General features: G+C 35.8%; 1 protein-coding gene across 1 annotated transcript in view; it reads left to right on the plus strand.

Moving 5' to 3' along the window:
- The window catches only part of PDGFC (platelet derived growth factor C), a 204,446-nt gene that overhangs the window by 93,580 nt on the left and 89,595 nt on the right, over positions 1-21,271 (plus strand). The window contains exon 2 of the mRNA XM_019441162.2: positions 20,264-20,459. Within this exon, the coding sequence (XP_019296707.1) occupies positions 20,264-20,459 (196 nt within the window). The remainder of the gene's footprint in view (positions 1-20,263; positions 20,460-21,271) is intronic.

A 21,271-nucleotide genomic window follows, 5' to 3' on the forward strand; every position in this document is an offset into this window, starting at 1 on the left:
GCGAGATCCGTGTTTTCAAGGAACTTATCTTCTGGAAGGGCGAGAAGGGCAATAAAGCAAACATATGTTAGGTAAGATGATTTCAGAGAGTTTTAAGTACTAAGGGAAAACAAAGTGGTGTGATGAAGAGTGGGTGATAAATATAATGAAAAAACTATCCTGTTCAAACAACTACAAAATCGCTACATTGTAATTCATCTTAAAAAAATAAAAGATGTGGAAGATGTTTGTGAGGTTAATTAAAACTCAGGGTGCCTGGGTAGCTCAGTGGTTTAGTGTCTGATTCTTGAATTTGGCTCAGTTCATAATCTCAGAGTTCCTAAGATGTGGCTCCGCGCTGCTGAAGGCAGGGAGCCTGTTTGGGACTCCCTCTCTGTCTCTCTTTCTCTCTGTCTCTCTCTCTCTGCCCCTCCCATGTGGGTTGAGTGCGCATGGTCTGTCTCCCTCTCTCAAAATAAGTAAACATTTTTTTTTAAAGATAAAACTCTACTGAAATTGAAGCTGAAGAATTGCTTAAAGGCTGTGAATGTGACTTAAAGTAGGGTGGTGTCTCTTTTGGTGATAGGTAAGAGAACCACAATTTAGAACATTTTAACATCTGATGGTTTTGAGGAATATGGCATAGATTACTTTTTCCGCTGTGCATTTGTTACCTTTCGTTTTGGCTTTGGGATGTTGTCACAAAATAAATGGGCAGAGGAATACCATGCTTACTGGTGGGGAAGGTAAGATTATAGCTTTGTAAAATATCCCCCAAATAATTTTATAAATTAAACATAATTTCAATGAAATTCTGTAAGAATTTCATGGACTCTGATCTGCTCATCTGAAAACTGATGTAGAAAAGCAAAGGCCATAAGTAGTCAAGGCGTTAAAGCTTATTATAAAGATATAATAATTAAATGGTGTTTTTGTACAAGAATAGGTAAAGAATACAGTGAAAAAGAATAAAAAGATCAGAAATTGATTCACAGATGTATAGCATTTTAATATATTAGACAAAGAATGGGGAAAGTCCGAACTGTATAAAATGTGATGTTTAGATTGGCCCATCCAAATGTGAAAATGTAAAAAATTAAATAGGGCTCACATCATAAATATTTTTTTAAATATTCCAGGTGAAATATAAAAGAATAACTTTTTGACATTTTAAGTTATAGTTTCTTAAAGAAGACACAAACGACTCACAATTTGGATATTAAAATTAAACTTTTACGTGTATGTGCATGACAAAAACCATACCACAGTTAAAAAAAAAAAAAAAAAAAAGAACCAGCCTTCCTTTCGTTTTGTTCACTTGAAAATTTAGTCCAATAAAATCAGGCATGGATAAGCATATTTAGTGATACATGTTTACTTCCTATGTTTATTCCTTAAGGAAGTATGAGATTTTCAGCATTCATTTTAATACAGAATATCTGTTTCACTTCAAGATAGGTCTGAGTAGTACACAGACACTGTTGCTTGAAGATGACAAAACTCAGAAGGCTAGAAAACTGAGTATTAAAGGGGAAGATTGCAATTTGAGCAGACTGAATAGTCTGTATGGAAGATGGTTGCATTAAGTAATATGTACTGGGCACTGGCCATGTGCCAGACCATGTTTTATTTAAAATGCATCTCAGGGGCGCCTGGGTGGCTCAGTTGGTTGAGTGGCCGACTTCGGCTCAGGTCACGATCTCGCGGTCCGTGAGTTCGAGCCCCACGTCGGGCTTTGTGCTGACCGCTCAGAGCCTGGAGCCTGTTTCAGATTCTGTGTTTCCCTCTCTCTGACCCTCCCCCGTTCATGCCCTGTCTCACTCTGTCTCAAAAATAAATAAAATAAATAAATAAATAAATAAATAAATAAAATAAAATGCATCTCAGTCATATCAAGTTGACCACATAAAATGTCATAAACAAAAGTTCAAGTGAAAATGATGATAGTTTGAGGCTAACTGGCTAGTGAAATGATAATTCCATTAATAGAAATGCAAAAATAAAGCAGAAGAGAATGAGCCCTCATACATGATCCTGAGTTTAGAGTAGGATATATTGATGTGAAGGGCCAGTGAGACATTTGGGAATGTGCTTTTGTGACTTAGGAGATAATTCTGATCTATTGCTACAGATTTAAAGGGCATAGGCTTATGAATGGTATATATTTAAATTCAGGAAGTATTTTAGGTCACCAAAAATTTGAGAGTATAGAAAGAAGACTGAGGATAAAATCTTGGATAAGACCCAACTCCAAGCATGAAAGGATCCAGTGCTGTAGAAGCTAAGATATGTAAGGTAGGAAAGGAACGAGGAAGTAGTGCCAGATAGTGTAATAAAAATGAGGCAGTCAAAAGATTAATCAGTAGCTGTCATGTCTTACCATTGGTAATTGGTGGCTCGCTGATAGAAAACAATTTTAAAATCAGCCTTGAAAACGTGTGTATTGATTATCCGTGTATTGAAAACATAGTTTGCTTCTAATTTTGTGAGAATTATTTTACATTTTTTATTTCCCCTTGGATGTTTTTGTTCATTGTAAAGCATTATTAGTTTGAGCCTCTATCAGATGCACTGACCTGCCCTTTGCATTTTCAATGCCGGTGACAGATAATTCTCAAATAGCAATGTTTGCACACAGGAATCATTTTCAGAACAATTTATTTTTGCAGGGCTGAAATTTTATTTGACTTTAATTTTTTTTTAACATTTATTTATTTTTGAGACAGAGAGAGACAGAGCATGAACAGGGGAGGGTCAGAGAGAGGGAGACACAGAATCGGAAACAGGCTCCAGGCTCTGAGCCGTCAGCACAGAGCCCGATGCGGGGCTCGAACCCACGGACAGTGAGATCGTGACCTGAGCCGAAGTCGGACGCTTAACCGACTGAGCCACCCAGGCGCCCCTTTATTTGACTTTAAAGTGATAACATGATGGATTAATTTCCAGCTGAACAATTAGTTTTACTTTAGATAAAAAAAAAATACTTCATTTGAAGTTTCAAAATGCTTTCCTTTCTTTTTAGTGACAGCTATAAGTGTCACTAAAACTCGCAGATGTATGCCATTCATAATATTTAATATACTGCCTTTTTTGTCACAGAACATTTGATCTTCTCACATGACATTACCTTTATCAGTGAATCAGATGATGTGATCTTTTTTGCTTGAATTCTAACGTTCACATTTTTTTTACACTTGCATAGATTCTTAGCACTTTCACTGATTCCTTTGGCTTTATGGTTTCAATTTTAGGAACTCTGTCTAATATAGGGAAAGCATTAAAAGTAGCTATAATCACATGCTTATAAACAACAAGAGAGACAAATCACTTCAAATATGAACCTCATGAGGTTACGGTGAATGTTTTTCAGGTCTCTAAACCTCCTCTAGATTGCCTTGCTGCTTGTGACAGCAGGGTGTGGGAGATTGGATAGATAACTTCACTTGAATGAAGTACACTTGACCTTGGCCATGATGTTAACATACTAGCGTTCTACCACCTGCATCGTCACCAACCACCACCATCTCCTGAAGCAAAAAGAAATCTTAAAGACTGTGAATATGGAGACTTACCATATGCTTTTAAAAGTCACTTAGTTCAAGAAGTAGAAGGGCCACCTAGCAATATTGCTGAGAGCTTTGTAGTTCAAGTAAATAACACTTGAGTCTGTGACTATGAGCCAGGACTCCACTGCAGCAGGCTGGCTCCATGCCTTATGCCCTTAATCCAGTAGACAGTCAGTGAATACTTACTCACCTTGTTATTTAGGCATCGTTCTGAAATCTAATTCTACTTAGAATGTGTTCTGTACACGGGGTCCCTGGGTGGCTCAGTCGGTTGAGTGTCCGACTCTTGATTTCATCTCAGGGTATGATCCCATGTTCAAGCCCCACATTGGGCTCCATGCTGAATGTGCAGCCTGCTTGAGATTCTCTCTGCCCCTCTGCCCCTCCCCTGAATGTGTGCGCATGCTTTCTTTCTCTAAAATAATAAAAAAAGAATGTGCCCTGTATGTGATTTACTAAATATTTCAGCTTAATACACATGCTAAAATATTTTGCTTTTCACTAAAAGATAAACTTTGTAAGTAATCAAATTTTTTAAATTAAAATTTCACCCCTCTTTAGGACTTTTTTTTTTTATATTGGACCTTTTATACTGTACTGTTATATTACACTTTTTTATGGGGAGAGGGTACATGAAAAAATAGGAAGGAGATCACAGTTAATGAGTGTCTTTTTCATCCCTCTTACATTCTTCAATAACAGTAGAGAAGTAATGATGATCCCTACATTACATGATCCTGAACCCAATGATGATTTATAATGTTTCCACTGTATCCGTTTTACCATGAATTCCTTGTACTGTACTCACTGAAGGACTGAAAGAGAAACCTACTTACTGCACAATTATCAAGAAAACACTGTTTCAGTTTATAGTGTTGAGTGTAAATGTTAATTACAAATGTGGAACTTAAGTGTGTGTGTGTGTGTGTGTGTGTGTGCATGAACACATACACACACACACCAAGTTTTTTTAAACTTTCTTTCCTCTTCTTTATGAAATAGAAAATATGGTGAAAGATTTCAATTATATTGTTATAACAGTTCTTTAAGATCCAAACATAACAGCATATGCAATTCTTGTGTTACTGCTTTTCGACCTGAGTGAACAGGCTTTTCTGCTGTTTAAAAAAAAATTGAGGGAAATTTCTAATATTGTCTTAAGTATCTTCTGAAAATGAATCACTATTAATTCAGTCACAAAAGAAGTAGGATCAACTGAGATAGGTGTTGTGCTGTCTGACCCACCTACGTGGATCAGGACAACCACCACCTTTTTTAAAGTCCATGAGCTTCTCCTACTACTCATCCTAGGGGTAGTATTGATGAGAGCATTGAAAGAAAACAGCTTTGTCATCAATCCATTCCTGCAGCTCAGAGCATCTCCCCTGGTGGGACCCACATTTGTTATTTTGTTGTTGTTTTTACTTGGTTCATGATGTCTTGGTCCGGTTAGAAGTTTTCTCCTTGGTAGAGTAGTGGTGATAAAATCTGTCTCACAGCATTGCTGTGAGATAGTTCATGTGAGTGCCTACCAGTTTCTAATCCACTATTAGTGCTCCGAAATTGGCACCTGCTCTTGTCCTTCGCACTTAAAAAGTATGATAGTAAATAAATTCTTGTAAATGTAAGAGTGTAATGAAATTATCTGCTATATTCTTTTATGTATACATTTCTCTTTTTTAAAGTTTATTCATTTATTTTGAGAGAGAGAAAGAGAGAGAGAGAGAGAGAGAGAGAGAGAGAGAGAGAGAGGACTCACGTGTGTGCATGCAGGGAAAGGGCAGAGAGAAAGAGAGAGAAAGAATCCTAAACAGGCTCTGTGATGACAGCATAGAGCCCTTAGGTGGGACTTGATCTTACAAACCAGTGAGATCATGACCTGAGCTGAAATTGAGAGTTGGACACTTAACCTACTGAGCCACCCAGATGCCCCTGTAAATTTCTTGATAACAAATGTTTAAAATTTCCTTAGATCAGATAATACATTTTTCAGTATGTCAAGAATTCTGCTGTTGTTTTAAATTCCATATTTTAGGTACATTTTTTCTAGAAAATATTTTAAATACGTTTATACAGTTGCATTGGAAGTTTGTGAAATATTGTCATTATTTTTATGTAAAAAAACACAATACCTACCCATATATACATGTATCTAAATTTTTTTCCAGCTCATTCCAAAACTCAAGTTAGTCCTTTATAATGCATTTATTTTTTAATGCCTGATTACTAAATCTGTTACTGTTCTGCACTGATTTTACCGAAGTGGCACTGTTAGCCCACCTGACTCTGGAATAAGAACTCATTGTTTTGCTTTTATAATGGACAAGTTATTTTTGGAGACAGTGTTCTTAACCTTGATTTCATAGATGAAAGGGTTCCTACGTAGTTTTTAGGGGCTGGATGAAATCTATGAAATTGTACGCCATCGTGTGAAAAGTACAATAGCTTGTCTTTAGATATATAATTTTCTGGTTTCAGCACCCATATCTTTCATCAGATGCTCAAAACTTTCTCAACCCATTGGTTTAAAAGGATAAAAACAAAACAAAACAAAAAAACAACCTAGTTCTTGTTTTTAAATACTTGGTTCAGAAGTTTAACATACTTGAGGAATTCTGAAGCCTAGTTTTATAATTGGAGCAATTATAAAAGAACAGAGGATTATAGACATTATTTAGCAAATCATGTCAAGGTTTGTTTTTGTCTCGGAAACTTCCTACATTATTATATTCTTCTGTCGAGATCATCCTGCTGGCATGCCCTTTACCATAATGGTGCTACTGTATTACTCTACCATACCGTTACCCTTTATACCTGTCATCTGGCACAGAAAATTTAAAGCATAAGGCTAACTAAAATTTTGATCCTGGAATTGTGGTAAGAAAGGGAATTGTGAAGAGAAAAATCTCAGATTTTGTGTTGCCTAGTATATATGTGTGTTTCCAAAGTCTAGCCAGGAGACTGGGGATCTTATTTTTCAAAACAGATACTTAACTTTTGATTTCAGAAAGGAATAACAATTTTTTTTTCCTTGAATATTATGCTCTTTATGTGAAATCTTGCAGTTGCTGGAAGTTTCATTTTAGAAATCGTGGCAAAGCAATTCCAAATATGAACTTAACATAACTTTATTCCATAGAAACCTATCTGATGGCATGCAATGGGCTGCTGGTTTCTCTCCATATAATGTGAGGGATTTTAGTCAATTCTTCCCAAACCAGCGATCTTTGGAAAATAATGACAGGCCAGGAATAAAGCCATATTTCATCCTTTTCATGTACAAAATTTTGTTCTAAATAGACTTGCAGGTGCAACATGGGCTTTATTCCTAGGCAGTTCAGCCAGTCAACAAACATTTATTATTTATTATGTGTGAGTCACTGTGTTGTACTTTCAGGGATTCAGTACCAGTAAAAACAAACAAAAATGAAAACCAAACAAACCAAAATATAGGCAAAAATCCACAATCCTTTAGAGTTTAATTGAATGACATACAGATACTTAAAAACTAAATAATCAAGTAAGTAAATGAATAGACAGGCGAGACTTGCATTCATAGTGAAGGATAAGCAGTGTTTATGTTTTAGTACAGTTTCATTTTCATAATTTCTTTTAATTTTTTTTGATGTTTATTATTTATTTTGAGAGAGAGAGTGCGTGCCCAAGTGGGGGAGGGGGAGAGAGAATCCCAAGCCAACTCCTGCTGTCTTTGCAATGCCAAAGTTGGGGCTCTAACCCAGGAAACCATGAGATCATGATCTGAGCCAGGATCAAGAGTCAGATGCTTAACTGACTGAGCCACTCAGGTGTTCCCATTTTCCATAATTTTTAATCCTAATCCTTAAACATGTTTTAAATGATCTCTAAGTTAATGTAGAATTTAAGGAGTACCAAATTCTGGAAGAATGTTTACAGTTAGGAATAGAATTAATGTCAAACCTATTGTTCTGAACAGTGGAATGGAGCCAGAATCCAGCAAATCACTAATAATTGGTCAGAATGTCTCCTGCTTCATTGGTTATAGTAGAAACACCTCACAACCCATTAAAAAGCAGTTAAATGGAAAAGGTTTCAGAATCTCTGTTTTTTTGTTTTAGCTTACCTTAAATAAAGTACTATAAATGTAATAATATTACCAAGTTTATGAAAACAAAGAAAAAGCTCTCAGTGGGCTATGTTGAACAAGGATACTAATAGGAAAACATATGCTTAAAAATTAATCACATAGATGTTGAAAGATTTCCTGGCAGAGTGAAAAGAATATAGGATTTAGACTCAAAAGCTCTGGATTGAAGCTTAATGTTGTCATTTTTCATTAGGGTAGTCATATGTCCGTATTTTCTAGGGACCATTAATTGGGGACACAATTAAGAATACCATCCTCCTTTATTCCTAAAAATGTATTAGTGTGGACAAGAAATTATATGATCAACTTACTGTGCCAACCAACACTATTCTCACAATAATAAAGCTTGCATAGTGCATTTGGTTTTTAAGGTTGTGGGATAGAAAAAATAGTGTAAGAAAGTGTTCTATAATCTGAAAATTATTGTAAGAACTATACAGAGATATATCATTGCCTTATTCATTTGGGCAGAGTTCTGTAAGAACTATACAGAGATATATCATTGCCTTACTCATTTGGGCAGAGTGATTAAGGCAACTGTGTAAAAAGTGAGTGGTTTTATTTTAATCAGCCATTCTTGATCAAACTTGGTATTTCTGTTCGAGTGGCTGTGTACTACCTGATCTGCCCAAGGTGTATTATGTTGGAATCACCTTGCAGACCACGACTACCAGGGATAGTGAAACCCAGGCTTTATTTGTGATAAGGATAAGGGACATATTCTATTTAATTAACAAATAGAATTGCTTCTGAAACTGAGTAAGGAAAATAGAACCACTTATTTTGTGATGTCATCAGTATTCAAATCAGTTTTGAATTTCTTCTAGACTGCTCCTTTATTGTCCTCAGGAGGTACCAGTACCCTCTACTAGCTTTGGAAAATGTTACTAATTTTATTATTCTTATAAGTGATTATTGGTAATCACAAACTTTAATGTTTATCCCAATGAATTTGATCTTAAACGCACAATTTCTCAAAGAAAAACTATTTCATTCAGCGCTATTCCCGTGAACCCCATTACGTTTCAGATGATCAGTTTAACCTCTGTAAAATGGCTATAACTTATCCTTTGAATTTCTTCCTGGAAGCTTTTAGAGGACATGTATTAATTTGAAACAAAATAAATCATAAACAGTTTTTATCAATGGCAAGTGAGTTTTCAACAACTTCAAGGTCTCCTTTATCAGTAGGAGGAAGAAACTCATTCTCCCTAAATCTGTGAAGCCGTTAACTGAACATCAGGAAGACTGCAGAAACTTGGCAAGCAAGAGTCAGCTCACCATGTGGAACTAAAAAAGATACAGTTTCTGGGACAAGATTGTTGGGGATGATAATTACTTCACAGGGTTGTTAAAAACATTAAATAAATAATGTATGTGAAAGCATCTGGCTAGTAACTTGCAGCCTACTAATGAGTGATATTCAGTAGATATTTGTTAAGTAAATGAGCAAACTCTGGGAAGAATGAAGAGTCAAGGGAATATATCCTACAAAATAATGCTCTTTCTTTTATTTTTTTCTATGCCAGCCAAGACCCTCTCCCTTAAAGATTGGTACGAATGACCATGAATAAAAGTTCATTTAACTGACTCACATAATAATTTTTACAAGCTTTATGTGTCTTTTCAATCATTCAAATTTTTTTACTTCCAAAATCTGAAACTGAAGATTCTGAACCACCTAGATTAGGATGCGAGGTCACCAAAAGACTCAATTTTACTATCTCCGTCTACTGGCAGGGAGGAACTATACCCAAGCATCTGGACTGGCATAGAAAAGAGGAGAAAGAACATTTAAAAGGTAAGCAAAACATATATTTTTATTTACTCTGAATTTTGAAACTTTTCTTATCATGCGCTCTAACGTATTCTCACAATTAAGGTTGATATGCTGAACCATACATATTAAAGAAGAGGATTTGTTTAGGTGGTATACTGCTCTTACCTGCCTTTTTCAACACAGATTGTATAGATTTGAATGTCTTTCTTTCATAACGGGAGTCTTTTCTACCCCTGTATTTGTAAATTTTTTATCCGGTCATTCCAGTGCCTGAGTGTTGTTTTCATATTCCTAATGATCTTCAAACTGTAGTGGGCTCACTGAAATGTCTCTATTCTCATTTCTCTGTTCCCTGATATGTTAAAGGATAGTTTCCCCTGGCATTTTAGTCTGACTCTTGTGGTGTAGAGAGAGTAGAATTGTGTGTCTCCACGTGTAAGGGATGATTCTGGTGTTTCTTAGACTTTTTTTGTACGTTGTTTTTCATCCTTCATTTATAAGTATTTTCTTTTGGCAGAAAGTACTGAATGAAAAGTTTCTTGTTAATGACTACAAGTTTCAATACACACTTGTATCAGGTTTTGTTTTTGTTTTATTGGTATATTGCCTCATCAGAATTTTTTTGCTTGTTTCGGTTGACTTGTGTTGTTTTATTCTGGTTGGCTTAATGAGAATACAATATTGTAGTCAAATTGTGAAGTATGAGAACTGCTATAAAATGGTTGATAGTTTGTGGAGATGTACAGAAATAGATCTGTGTAAATTTACATCATGAAGTTTAGTTTTTCTTAAAGCTTATGTAGTGCATATCTTTCTTAAAGAGCCCTATCTCAACGTGAGAATAAAAGTAATAGCCATTTGTCAAGATAATTAATACTGTTAAACTTGCTGCAGTTAATTTAAGTATAAGTTTTCTTTTTTCCTCTTAGTTTTCTCCTGCTCTCGTTGACCTCCCAGGCATTTGTTTCTGTATCTTTTTTTTTTTTTTTCCATTTGGGGGGACAGTGTTCCATTTCTCTTGGAAGAGGAATGGATGGACTTAGAGGAAACATAGGTAGAGAATTTTCAACATCAAAACTGGGTTTCACGGACAAGAATTTTCAAGGAAATGCTATGTTCAAACAGGTCTGTTTACTGGCTGGGAGGTCATGAATGCAGCTGGTCCATTTGCTGGCTGGGGGATTACACTCTTATAAACAGTGCAAATACCATAAAGAAGGACTCTCAAATCTTCTTGTGGCCTCTGACAATGTCCAACCTGACAGTTATATCCTCAAAGTCTTCTCTGAGATCAGATGGTAGGGAAGTAGGTATTTTTCAATACGGTTGAAAAAACGAATGATAACGAGGTGTTGAAGAAGAATCTCTCCTCACAAATGAAACTTCTGCTAGAGCCCTTAGAGTCCAGTTCAGTCCCTGTTTTGAATAAAAGTGTGTCTCTCGAATCTGTTCTAACGTAGGTTCAGCTTCTCTTTTTAGACATTTTGCCTCAGGATCTTCGGTTTAATTTTGACACTGTTGCTAGAAAGCTAGCTATTGCTAAAGAATGCTGTTAATGGATATATTCAAGCCAATTAAAAATATCATTGCTTTGGGGCTCCTGGGTGGCTCAGTCAGTTAAACGTCCGACTTCAGCTCAGGTCACGATCTCACGGTCCATGAGTTCGAGCCCCGCGTCGGCTCTGGGCTGATGGCTCAGAGCCTGAAGCCTGCTTCCAATTCTGTGTCTCCCTCTCTCTCTCTGCCCCTCCCCCATTCATGCTCTGTCTCTCTCTGTCTCAAAAATAAATAAAGGTTAAAAAAAATTTTAAAAAATATCATTGCTTTGAGAAGTAATTCAGGCAACCTATTTTCCTACCGTTAACTTAAGACTTTCATTTCTTTAAAGAGCCTTAACGTTTATATTTTATTTATATCTTAACATTACTTGAAGATTGGCAAGACTTGTTGAGGGTGGTGTGGGATGGGGAAATGATGTTTTCCAGCAGGGCAGAAAGATTAGAACATTTATGATCGTAGTTTGTTTAAACTTATTAGCTAGCCTTTGAGGGGCAATCATGTCCCAGTATAATTGCTCTCCATTTATTCTTGATGCCGCTGTGTGGAATTAACTGCTGAAACCAAGATCTTGCTCCCCATATGATGTGTAAATCTCAGATGTTGTATATGGAAATGCAAACGCTTTATCACTTATCAACAACATTTAGTAGCATTTAAAACATAAGGGAGGAGGACATGTTTTGTAAAGAAGTGATTGGATTTATTATTTTTACTGCCTTTCATATTATGCATAAGAGAATCGTAGGCTTATTACTTACACGTTATATGCATTCACCTGTGAACAGGAAAGACTAAACATAAGTGGGAAGCAGTAAAGTCTTATTTTTCAGCAATTGTAAAGACTGAAATAAATATAGTCCAATTTTGTTGTTTCTTAGGAATCATTTATGTGCCTAATTGAAAACTTAGCCTAAAAAAGAATTTAAAAAAAATTTTTTAATATTTATTTATTCTTGACAGAGAGAGAGAACGAATGAGTGGGGGAGGGGCAGAGAGAGAGGGAGACCCAGAATTCGAAGCAGGCCCCAGGCTGTGAGCTGTCAGCACAGAGCCCCACACGGGGCCGAACCCACGGACTGCGACATCATGACCTGAGCTGAAGTCGGACGCTCAACCGACTGAGCCACTCAGGCACCCCTAAAAAAGAATTTTAAAAATATTTTAAACAGTCACTAAAGGCATAAACTAATGGCCTTACTTGCATTTTTTTTCTGTGAGAGAGTTAAGTTTGTAAAGATTACCTTTTCATTAGTATTTTCATGGATGAATTTTAAACATCTTCCCATCAGAATGTCTGTACTGTATATATCCATTGTATGTTCACAAAGAAATAGGTAGCTACTTCCATATTTGAAATTGCTTGTAAACTCCAATCCGAATGTCGTAAATTATATGTCCAGCGTAGATAGAAAATGGACAGATGTTGAGTCTTCAAAACAGATGAGTTTCTTTAGTGATCATATTTTCTCTTAAGTTAGCTTGTTTGTTTGTCTATGTATTATGAATTTGTGCTTAGTGACATCGGCCAGTTTTTGTCATAATTATATTATTTCACATAAATGTATCCTGCTTAAAATATTTCAGAGCTTCTGATATTTTGTGTAAACTTTCTACATTGAATAATAGTTTTAATTCAACAGGAGAGTTGATTAACTATTGAAAAATGAAATCAATAGTGAATCTTTAAAGGGAATGTTTCTTTTGTAATGTGAATTACTCCTAATTTAGTTCTATTCTACTTTGGCCTCTTTGGGGTGGCTAAAAATGCACAGCTTAACACAGGATAGAAAATAATACTATTGCCTAAACATGGTTCACTATAATGGTGTGGGTATACAATTTTATTCATTATTAATTGGTGTGTAAAAGGCTTCACAGGGATTCTGTGCTTATATACTTGGCTATTTATCCTGTGGCATAATAGCTAATGTCATTGCCCATTTATCTTTCATAACTGAGCCTTCATTTGAAAATGTAGTATCCCATTGTATAAAATCAAATTAGATTATTTTTGCCATTACCTTAAGGCTAAAATACCACACTGTCAAATCTTTACCATTCAGTATCTCATGCCTCAGTACCAGAAAAATTTTATAGATATTACTAGCTGTTATTTATGATGTTAATTCAGATATTTTAGAATGTGAAAAGGGAACACTAATAATAATCACACCAGGACAAGAGGCCTAAAGGAAGGCCACCCCAGGCAAACCCAAACATGTTCGCTATATGATGATTTTGGTTGCAAGTGTAAAAAATTCTAATTCTAACTGGCTTAAGTAATAAAAGTGATTTATTTAGACATGTACCTGAGAAGCCAAGAGATGGCATGAACTCACTGTGTGGTTTGAGCTGGGGCTAGCACCATCTTTCTGTGCTGCCATTTATCTGCCTAATTCTCTGCATTAACTTTTTGTTCAGATTGGATTCTGTTACAAGCTTAATGGCTACACAAGTCTGGATCTCACTTCTTCTGCCCCAAATGATCTCAACTCCAACTGTTGAAAAAAAGCCATTGGATTCACTCTGATTGACCCATCAAAATGATCCATGCAGTGAGGGAAATGGGCTTATTTTGGTTTTCCAGGCACAATTCTGGGGAGGGTCAATCCCAGCCTTTCTTTTCCAGTAGCTGCTTCACAGTAGTGATGGGATGTTGAGGATATGCTCACCATATTAACTTTTTTCTTATTGCATATGGAGGATTTGCTGTGAACTTCCTGAACAAAGACCCCCCGCCCCTTCTTGTCATTGATTCTAGTTAGATAGGCAGCTAATGGGTGAATTCTTGTATGTCTCTAAATGCAAAATAATTTAAATGTTTTATTGAAGATAGTTTCAGGTCAAGGAAATGGCAAAATTTCTATAAACGTTTTTTCCCCCTCCTAATCAACCTGTAGAAGGAAATCAGAAATTTGAAATCACTGCCTAAACATCACCGATTCTTGCTTAATTAACTTGATCTTTGCAAAATTAGAATCCTTGTACATATGACCGATGTTGCATTATCTTACATAGCAATCTATTCACTGGCATCACAAACCTTTGATACCTGATAGTGAATTTTCTCTCATTGTATTTTAATTAGACAGAATATGACAGACAAGGTTTCTCCTTTACATCCATACTGATTTACAATTATCAAGGTGATGAATTTAGAGTTATCATTTCATTTAAACTTTAAAACAGTTTATGATTATCTTTAGTTTAAAAAAGGAAATTCTGATATTAAGTGTCTTGCCTAAAATAACATTTTATCATCAGTTTATTCATACTTCAGAGTTAAGTTAATGATTATAATTATGGAAATCTCAGAGTGTGGTAAAATTATAGAACATGTTCTATTTTCTTAAAATAAGCATGTTAAGAAAATGGCAAATCTCTGTGACCTATCACCTTCAGCTGAAATACGTATGTAGCTATAATAGATGAACTTTGAGTAAGATATCAAATATGAATTAAAGGACCTTACTTAGAGGGAGTGTCAATTGTAAAATTTTCTTATCCTTATCATGTGCAGTCACTGTGATCTTAAGAATGAAGAATGGAATGTTGAAATAATAGGGAAATTTGTTTTCTGCCGTGTTCTGGGATATCATTTTTTTATACGATCAATATGTGTTAGGTAGTGCCATGGGCAAGGCACAGAGGTAGACAGTGGTTAGCTTTTGGATTCAGTAACATGCTTGTTTGTCTTTTAGGAATGAATAGTGTGGTGGGAGGTACGAAAGGTAAACCCATACATTATGATTAAAATAGGCAGTCCTAAAGGAATGTTATAGTGGAAGTCAAAGATGGAATCCTGAAAGAGGTAACATCTGAATGTTCTGGTAGCTGAAGGTTAGTTCACTACTATACCTAGCTTAGGAATAACATTAATGTATAGTCCTAAAAGTTGTCACATTAAGAGGACAAGGCTTTGTTTCGTTTGTGATATCCCAGTCACCTGGAACAGAGCATGAAACATAAGAGGTTTCTAATATGTAAGTTTTTTGACTATTCATTCCCTTGGGGAGTAAAATGATAATCTTCTGGGATAAATTCAAGAATCTCAATGGAGCATATCTTAAATAATTATATTTGTTTTATGGTTTACTTAAAACCATTATTTTCTTTTTCCTTAGTGAAAATGTATTATAATCTGTAAACAGTCGAGGGAGGCAGCGCTGTTGATTGCCTTTGTTTTATTTTGCTGTTGTTTTTAAGGTATGGGAAACAGTAGATTGAACCTATGTAGTATATCATTGTACTTTCGTATGAATAGTCAGAATTTTAAATATTAAACGTAAAAATAGGGTACTTCTATGTACATTGGAACTTATGGAAAGAGATTTGTTTGCATTATGGTGCTCAAGCTTGTCTTCTCTATACAGAATCAGGTAAGATTAGGACGGGATTATTCTGGGTTTTCTAGGCAAAAAGGCACCAGCTAAAGGAGTCAGTAAAACTGTGCACATGTGTATGTGTATCATATGAGTTTGACTATTATTAAAATTGAAGTTTGTTAATTGAGAGTTAATGAGAGCAAAAGCAGAGATATCTATATAAACAAATTAACAAGAATAGGATAAAGAAGGATTATTATAGACAAAAAAAAAAAGAAAAAAGAAAGAAAAGAAACTGAACAGAGCAAAGCACAAATAAGACCAATAAATACGTGTATTTATTAAGTAAGGATTTGGAAAGAGACGCAACTATTAGAGAAACATTTTTGTAAAAAAAAACGTAATTTCAGAATAATGTACATTTGGAAGTAAACACATCAGAAATTTCACAGGATGTCTGGGAAGTCTACCAGTTTACAGGTGACCTGTCTCTACAGTTGCCTATATGGAACAGGAACAGATTTCTTCAGAACTCCAAAACTAACCAAGATTAGAGACATTTGTTGTTTACATTAGGTAAAATGTTACCCATTATGAGTTTCACATTATTTAGATATTATCTAGAAACCTCTTTTCTTCAGTTCTTTTTAAAACATTTTTAAGTATTATAATTTTTATTGCTTGTTACGTTTTTCTTATTCTTACCCTCTTTCCGTCATTGTAAACATGTCTTTAAGGGGACTAATACTACAAAATGCATGGCAAATATTATGAAATTGCTTTGACTTAATGCTAAAATAATTGAATAATATAGATACATGATTATATATCATTGAAATATATGTACATATGTAGTCAACAATTTTACAGTATTTACATTATTATTTTTATTGAGGTATAATTGATATATAACATTGTATTAGTTCCAGGTGCACAGTATAATGATATGATACCTGTATACACTGCAAAATGATAGCCACAATAAGTCTAGGTAACATCCATTATCATACATAGTTAAAATTTGTGTGTGTGCGTGTGTGTGTGAGATAAGAACTTACTAGATTTACACTCTTAGCAAATTATAAATATACAGCATAGTATTATTACCTGTAGTCACCATGTTGTATAGTACATTACATCCCATGATTTATTTTGTAACTGGACGTTTGTGCCTTTTGACCCCACCCCCCTTCACCCATTTCACCCACCCTCCACTCTACCTCTGGTGATCACCAGTCTGTTCTCTGTATCTATGAGATCCTTTTTTGTTTTGTTTTTTTTTTCTAACATTCCACATGTGAGATCGTAAAGTATCTTTCTCTGTCTGACTTATTTTATTATAATGCCCTCAAGGTCCATCCATGTTGTTGCAAATTGCAGTTTCTTTTCCTTTTTATGGCTAATATTCTATTGTGTATATAAAGCACATTTCCTTTGTCCATTCACCCATCAGGGGACTCTTAAGTTGTTTCGATGTCTTAGCTATTGTAAACGATGCTGCAGTGAACATGAGGAGAAGCAGGTATCTTTTCCAATTAGTGTTTTATTAGTATTTACACTATTATCTCCTTCTTCCTTTTTTTTTTTTCTATTTTTGATTCGCTTTAGTTTTCAATAATTTTTCCTTAAGAGGGGCTGGACAAGATAATGTGAAAGGGTATATAATTATAAATTTTTAAATTTAGTGTTCATATATATTTTCATTTTTCATGCTAAATTCACTATCTAAGATGAACCAAGATTGATTCCTCTTTAGAATACATTGCCAGGAGTGTGTTGTAAATACTTTAGTGATTTGCCTAAAAACATTGGTTTTATTTCTTTGCTACTTTTCTTTGAGTGTACTATCCAGTGGATCGTACATGTTCAATAAAATAGTCATAGAATATATACTTGTCTTTTCCTTAAAATACTAGTAAAGTTATATGTTTACAAAGATTATTTTTTAAACAATGAAACTACAGATGTAGACTCCTAATTTAGTAGAACTTAATGTGTGTGTGTGTGGGTTTTTTTTTGTTTTTTTTTTTTTTTTTCTGATTATAGCCCTGGTTGTTTGAGATTCACATGAAAGTTTGACAATCCGGTGTAAATCCTATGTGTTTGGTGGCAAACCTCACTGCATTTAGAGATGAGTTTTCAGGAGCAGTAACTTACAAGGAAGTTTACTATTCTTTGACCACAGAGGAGACCTAGATGTTTGGTCTTTAAATTATGTTTAATTAGAGTGTCGTGGAAATGTGAATTATAAAGAAAAAAAAAGATGTAAACACCATTTAAGTGTATACATTTTGGCAATGATCTTTTGTGACTGAGGTTATCAAAATAGAATTCAGATCTTTTCGTAGCTATTCGTTTTTCTAGATTGTATATGAAAAACATACACTGCTATATTTGTAATGAGTGCCTCGGTTTATATCAGACATTTTTTTAGACAAAATGGAGCAAATAATAAATTGTAGCCAATCTAAGTGAAGCCATTCACTTCTTGAGAGACAGAGACAGAGCATGAGCAGGGGTGGGGCAGAGAGAGAGGGAGACACAGAATCTGAAGCAGGCTCCAGGCTCTGAGCTGTCAGCACAGAGCCCGATGTGGGGCTTGAACTCATGAACCATGAGATCATGACCTGAGCCAAAGTCGGACGCTCAACCTACTGAGCCACCCAGGCGCCCCTAAATTTTCATGATTTTTATTTATTTTTTATATTTTTAAGAAAAATTTTTTTAATATTTATTTATTTTTGATGAGAGAGAGAGACACAGAGCATGAGTGGGGGAGGGGCAGAGAGAGAGGGAGAGAGAATCTGAAACAAGCTCTGGGCTCTGAGCCGTCAGCACAGAGCCCAATGCGGGGTTTGAACTCACAGACCGCGAGATCATGACCTGAGCTGAAGTCGGACGCTCAACCGACTGAGCCTCCCAGTCACCCCTGTTTTCATCATTTTTAAAAGAAAATTTGCCAGAATAGAAAAGAATTCATCTAACTTGATAGATCCATCTATGTTCTCAGGAGATAGATTGGTGCTAAATTATGTGCATAAAAGAAGTATTGATTATTTCATACAAGTTAATATAGCCAATAGCAGTATTAAATATTAGCATCCAATAAGAGAGAGCATGTTTCTGAATAGGTTACTTATTACTGAGGAGAATGGCGACATTAAATGATTTAATTTAAAAATTCTGTGGCAACTAACACATATTTACTAATATGATGATTTTTCTTCATAATGCACACTGGTATATATTCAAAGAACTTATATTGGTCTTAACCCTGTCTTCCAACCCTGACCATATAAAATAATACTTACCAGACTGATTGTTGAAATAGCCAAGTTTAAGAGAATGAAAAAGCTGCTTGAAGAATCATAACTTCAACTTACTAAAGTTATTATTTTTTTTTTTAGCAATAAGACAGGTTATTCTTTAACCTCAAAATCTAACAGCTAATACATGACCCTTGATATTCAGTCTTTTAAATTCAAGAAATTTCTTTTTTTTTTTAATTTTTTTTTAATGTTTATTTATTTTTGAGACAGAGAGAGACAGAGCATGAACGGGGGAGGGTCAGAGAGAGGGAGACACAGAATCCAAAACAGGCTCCAGGCTCTGAGCTGTCAGCACAGAGCCCGACGCGGGGCTCGAACTCACGGACCGCGAGATCATGACCTGAGCCGAAGTCGGCCGCTTAACCGACTGAGCCACCCAGGCACCCCAAATTCAAGAAATTTCTAAGAAAAGTAGTCTTAAATTGCATTTTATCAATGTGAAATAATGTAATTTGAGTAACATAAATACTCAATGAACAGTTGCTACAATCACTGCTGAAGAATGGAGGCAAATTCACTATTTGTATTTAAAAACATTTTTTTTTAATTTTATTTTTTTTTTTATTTTTTTTTTTTTATTTATTTATTTTTGGGACAGAGAGAGACAGAGCATGAACGGGGGAGGGGCAGAGAGAGAGAGGGAGACACAGAATCGGAAACAGGCTCCAGGCTCCGAGCCATCAGCCCAGAGCCCGACGCGGGGCTCGAACTCACGGACCGCGAGATCGTGACCTGGCTGAAGTCGGACGCTTAACCGACTGCGCCACCCAGGCGCCCCTTTTATTTTTGAGACAGAGAGAGACAGAGCATGAGTGGGGGATGGGCAGAGAGAGAGGGAGACACAGAATCCAAAGCAGGATCCAGGTTCTGAGCTGTCAGCACAGAGTCCGAAGCGGGGCTCGAATCAACGAGCTGTGAGATCATGACCCGAGCCGAAGTCGGACACTCAACCCACTGAGCCACCCACGTGCCCCACTGTTTGTATTTTTAAAAATAGAATTAAATGCAAGTTTCTTTTTAATATGACTCATATTTGATAAGTTCTTAGAGGATGAGGGCCTTAAGTCGGCTTTGTTATGATTTCAGGAATCCATGAGTTGGTAGTTTGACATTTCAATAATTAAGACTAATGTGTTATGTTCTTTCAAGTATAAAAGTACTGAGGTTTTTATTCAATATTGTTAAAATAGTTCCTTTTTGGGGTGCCTGGGCAGCTCAGTCAGTTAAGTGTCCGATCTTGGCTCAGGTCATGATCTCGCAGTTTGTGAGTTTGAGCCCCACGTCAGGCTCCATGCTGATAGCTCAGGCCCGGGAGCCTGCTTCGGATTTTGTGTCCCCCTCTCTCTCTGCTCCAGCCCTCCTTGCACTCTGTCTCTCTCTGTCTCAAAAATGAATATTAGAAAAATAAAAAATAATAATAATTCTTTTTTTTTCTGGGTGAGTTCTGAAAAGAGTGATACTTGGTTTCTGTTGTGTGAGACATACCCAACACATGTTTGGGTTAAAATATGGATGACAGAGCAAACGTTTATTTTGAAACCTGCAGTTTTCGAGATGTCTGTTCTAAATGTGTGTCTGTGCCTCTATTTTTGCTTTAGGAGTACAAGATCCCCAGCATGAGAGAATTATTACTGTGTCTACTAATGGAAGTATTCACAGCCCGAGGTTTCCTCATACTTATCCAAGAAATATGGTCTTGGTATGGAGATTAGTAGCAGTAGAAGAAAATGTTTGGATACAGCTTACATTTGATGAGAGATTTGGGCTTGAAGACCCAGAAGATGACATATGCAAGTAAGTTACCATATTCTTGAAATTCAAACAGAGTGTAATGACTGTTATAGTTTTTCAAGTTGCTTCATTTTAATGATGTGATTTTATTTTATTTTTTTCAATATATGAAATTTACTGTCAAATTGGTTTCCATACAACACCTAGTGCTCATCCCAAAAGATGCCCTCTTCAATACCCATCACCCACTCTCCCCTCCCTCCCACCCCCCATCAACCCTCAGTTTGTTCTCAGTTTTTAAGAGTCTCTTATGCTTTGGCTCTCTCCCACTCTAATGTCTTTTTTTTTCCTTCCCCTCCCCCATGGGTTTCTGTTAAGTTTCTCAGGATCCACATAAGAGTGAAAACATATGGTATCTGTCTTTCTCTGTATGACTTATTTCACTTAGCATAATACTATCCAGTTCCATCCACGTTGCTACAAAGGGCCATATTTCATTCTTTCTCATTGCCATGTAGTACTCCATTGTGTATATAAACCACAATGTCTTTATCCATTCATCAGTTGATGGACATTTAGGCTTTTTCCACAAAATGGCTATTGTTGAAAGTGCTATTATAAATATTGGGGTAAAAGTGTCCCTATGCATCAGCACTCCTGTATCCCTTGGGCAAATTCCTAGCAGTGCTATTGCTGGGTCATAGGGTAGGTCTATTTTTAATTTTTTGAGGAACCTCCACACTGTTTTCCAGAGCGGCTGCACAAGTTTGCATTCCCACCAACAGTGCAAGAGGGTTCCCGTTTCTCCACATCCTCTCCAGCGTAATGATGTGATTTCAAATGGCATCTTTTGTTCTGTTTTTCTCATGTTTTTC

Source organism: Panthera pardus, unplaced genomic scaffold, assembly GCF_024362965.1.
Source record: "Panthera pardus isolate Hobbes unplaced genomic scaffold, ASM2436296v1 HiC_scaffold_13, whole genome shotgun sequence".
Classification (NCBI taxonomy): Eukaryota; Metazoa; Chordata; class Mammalia; order Carnivora; family Felidae; genus Panthera; species Panthera pardus.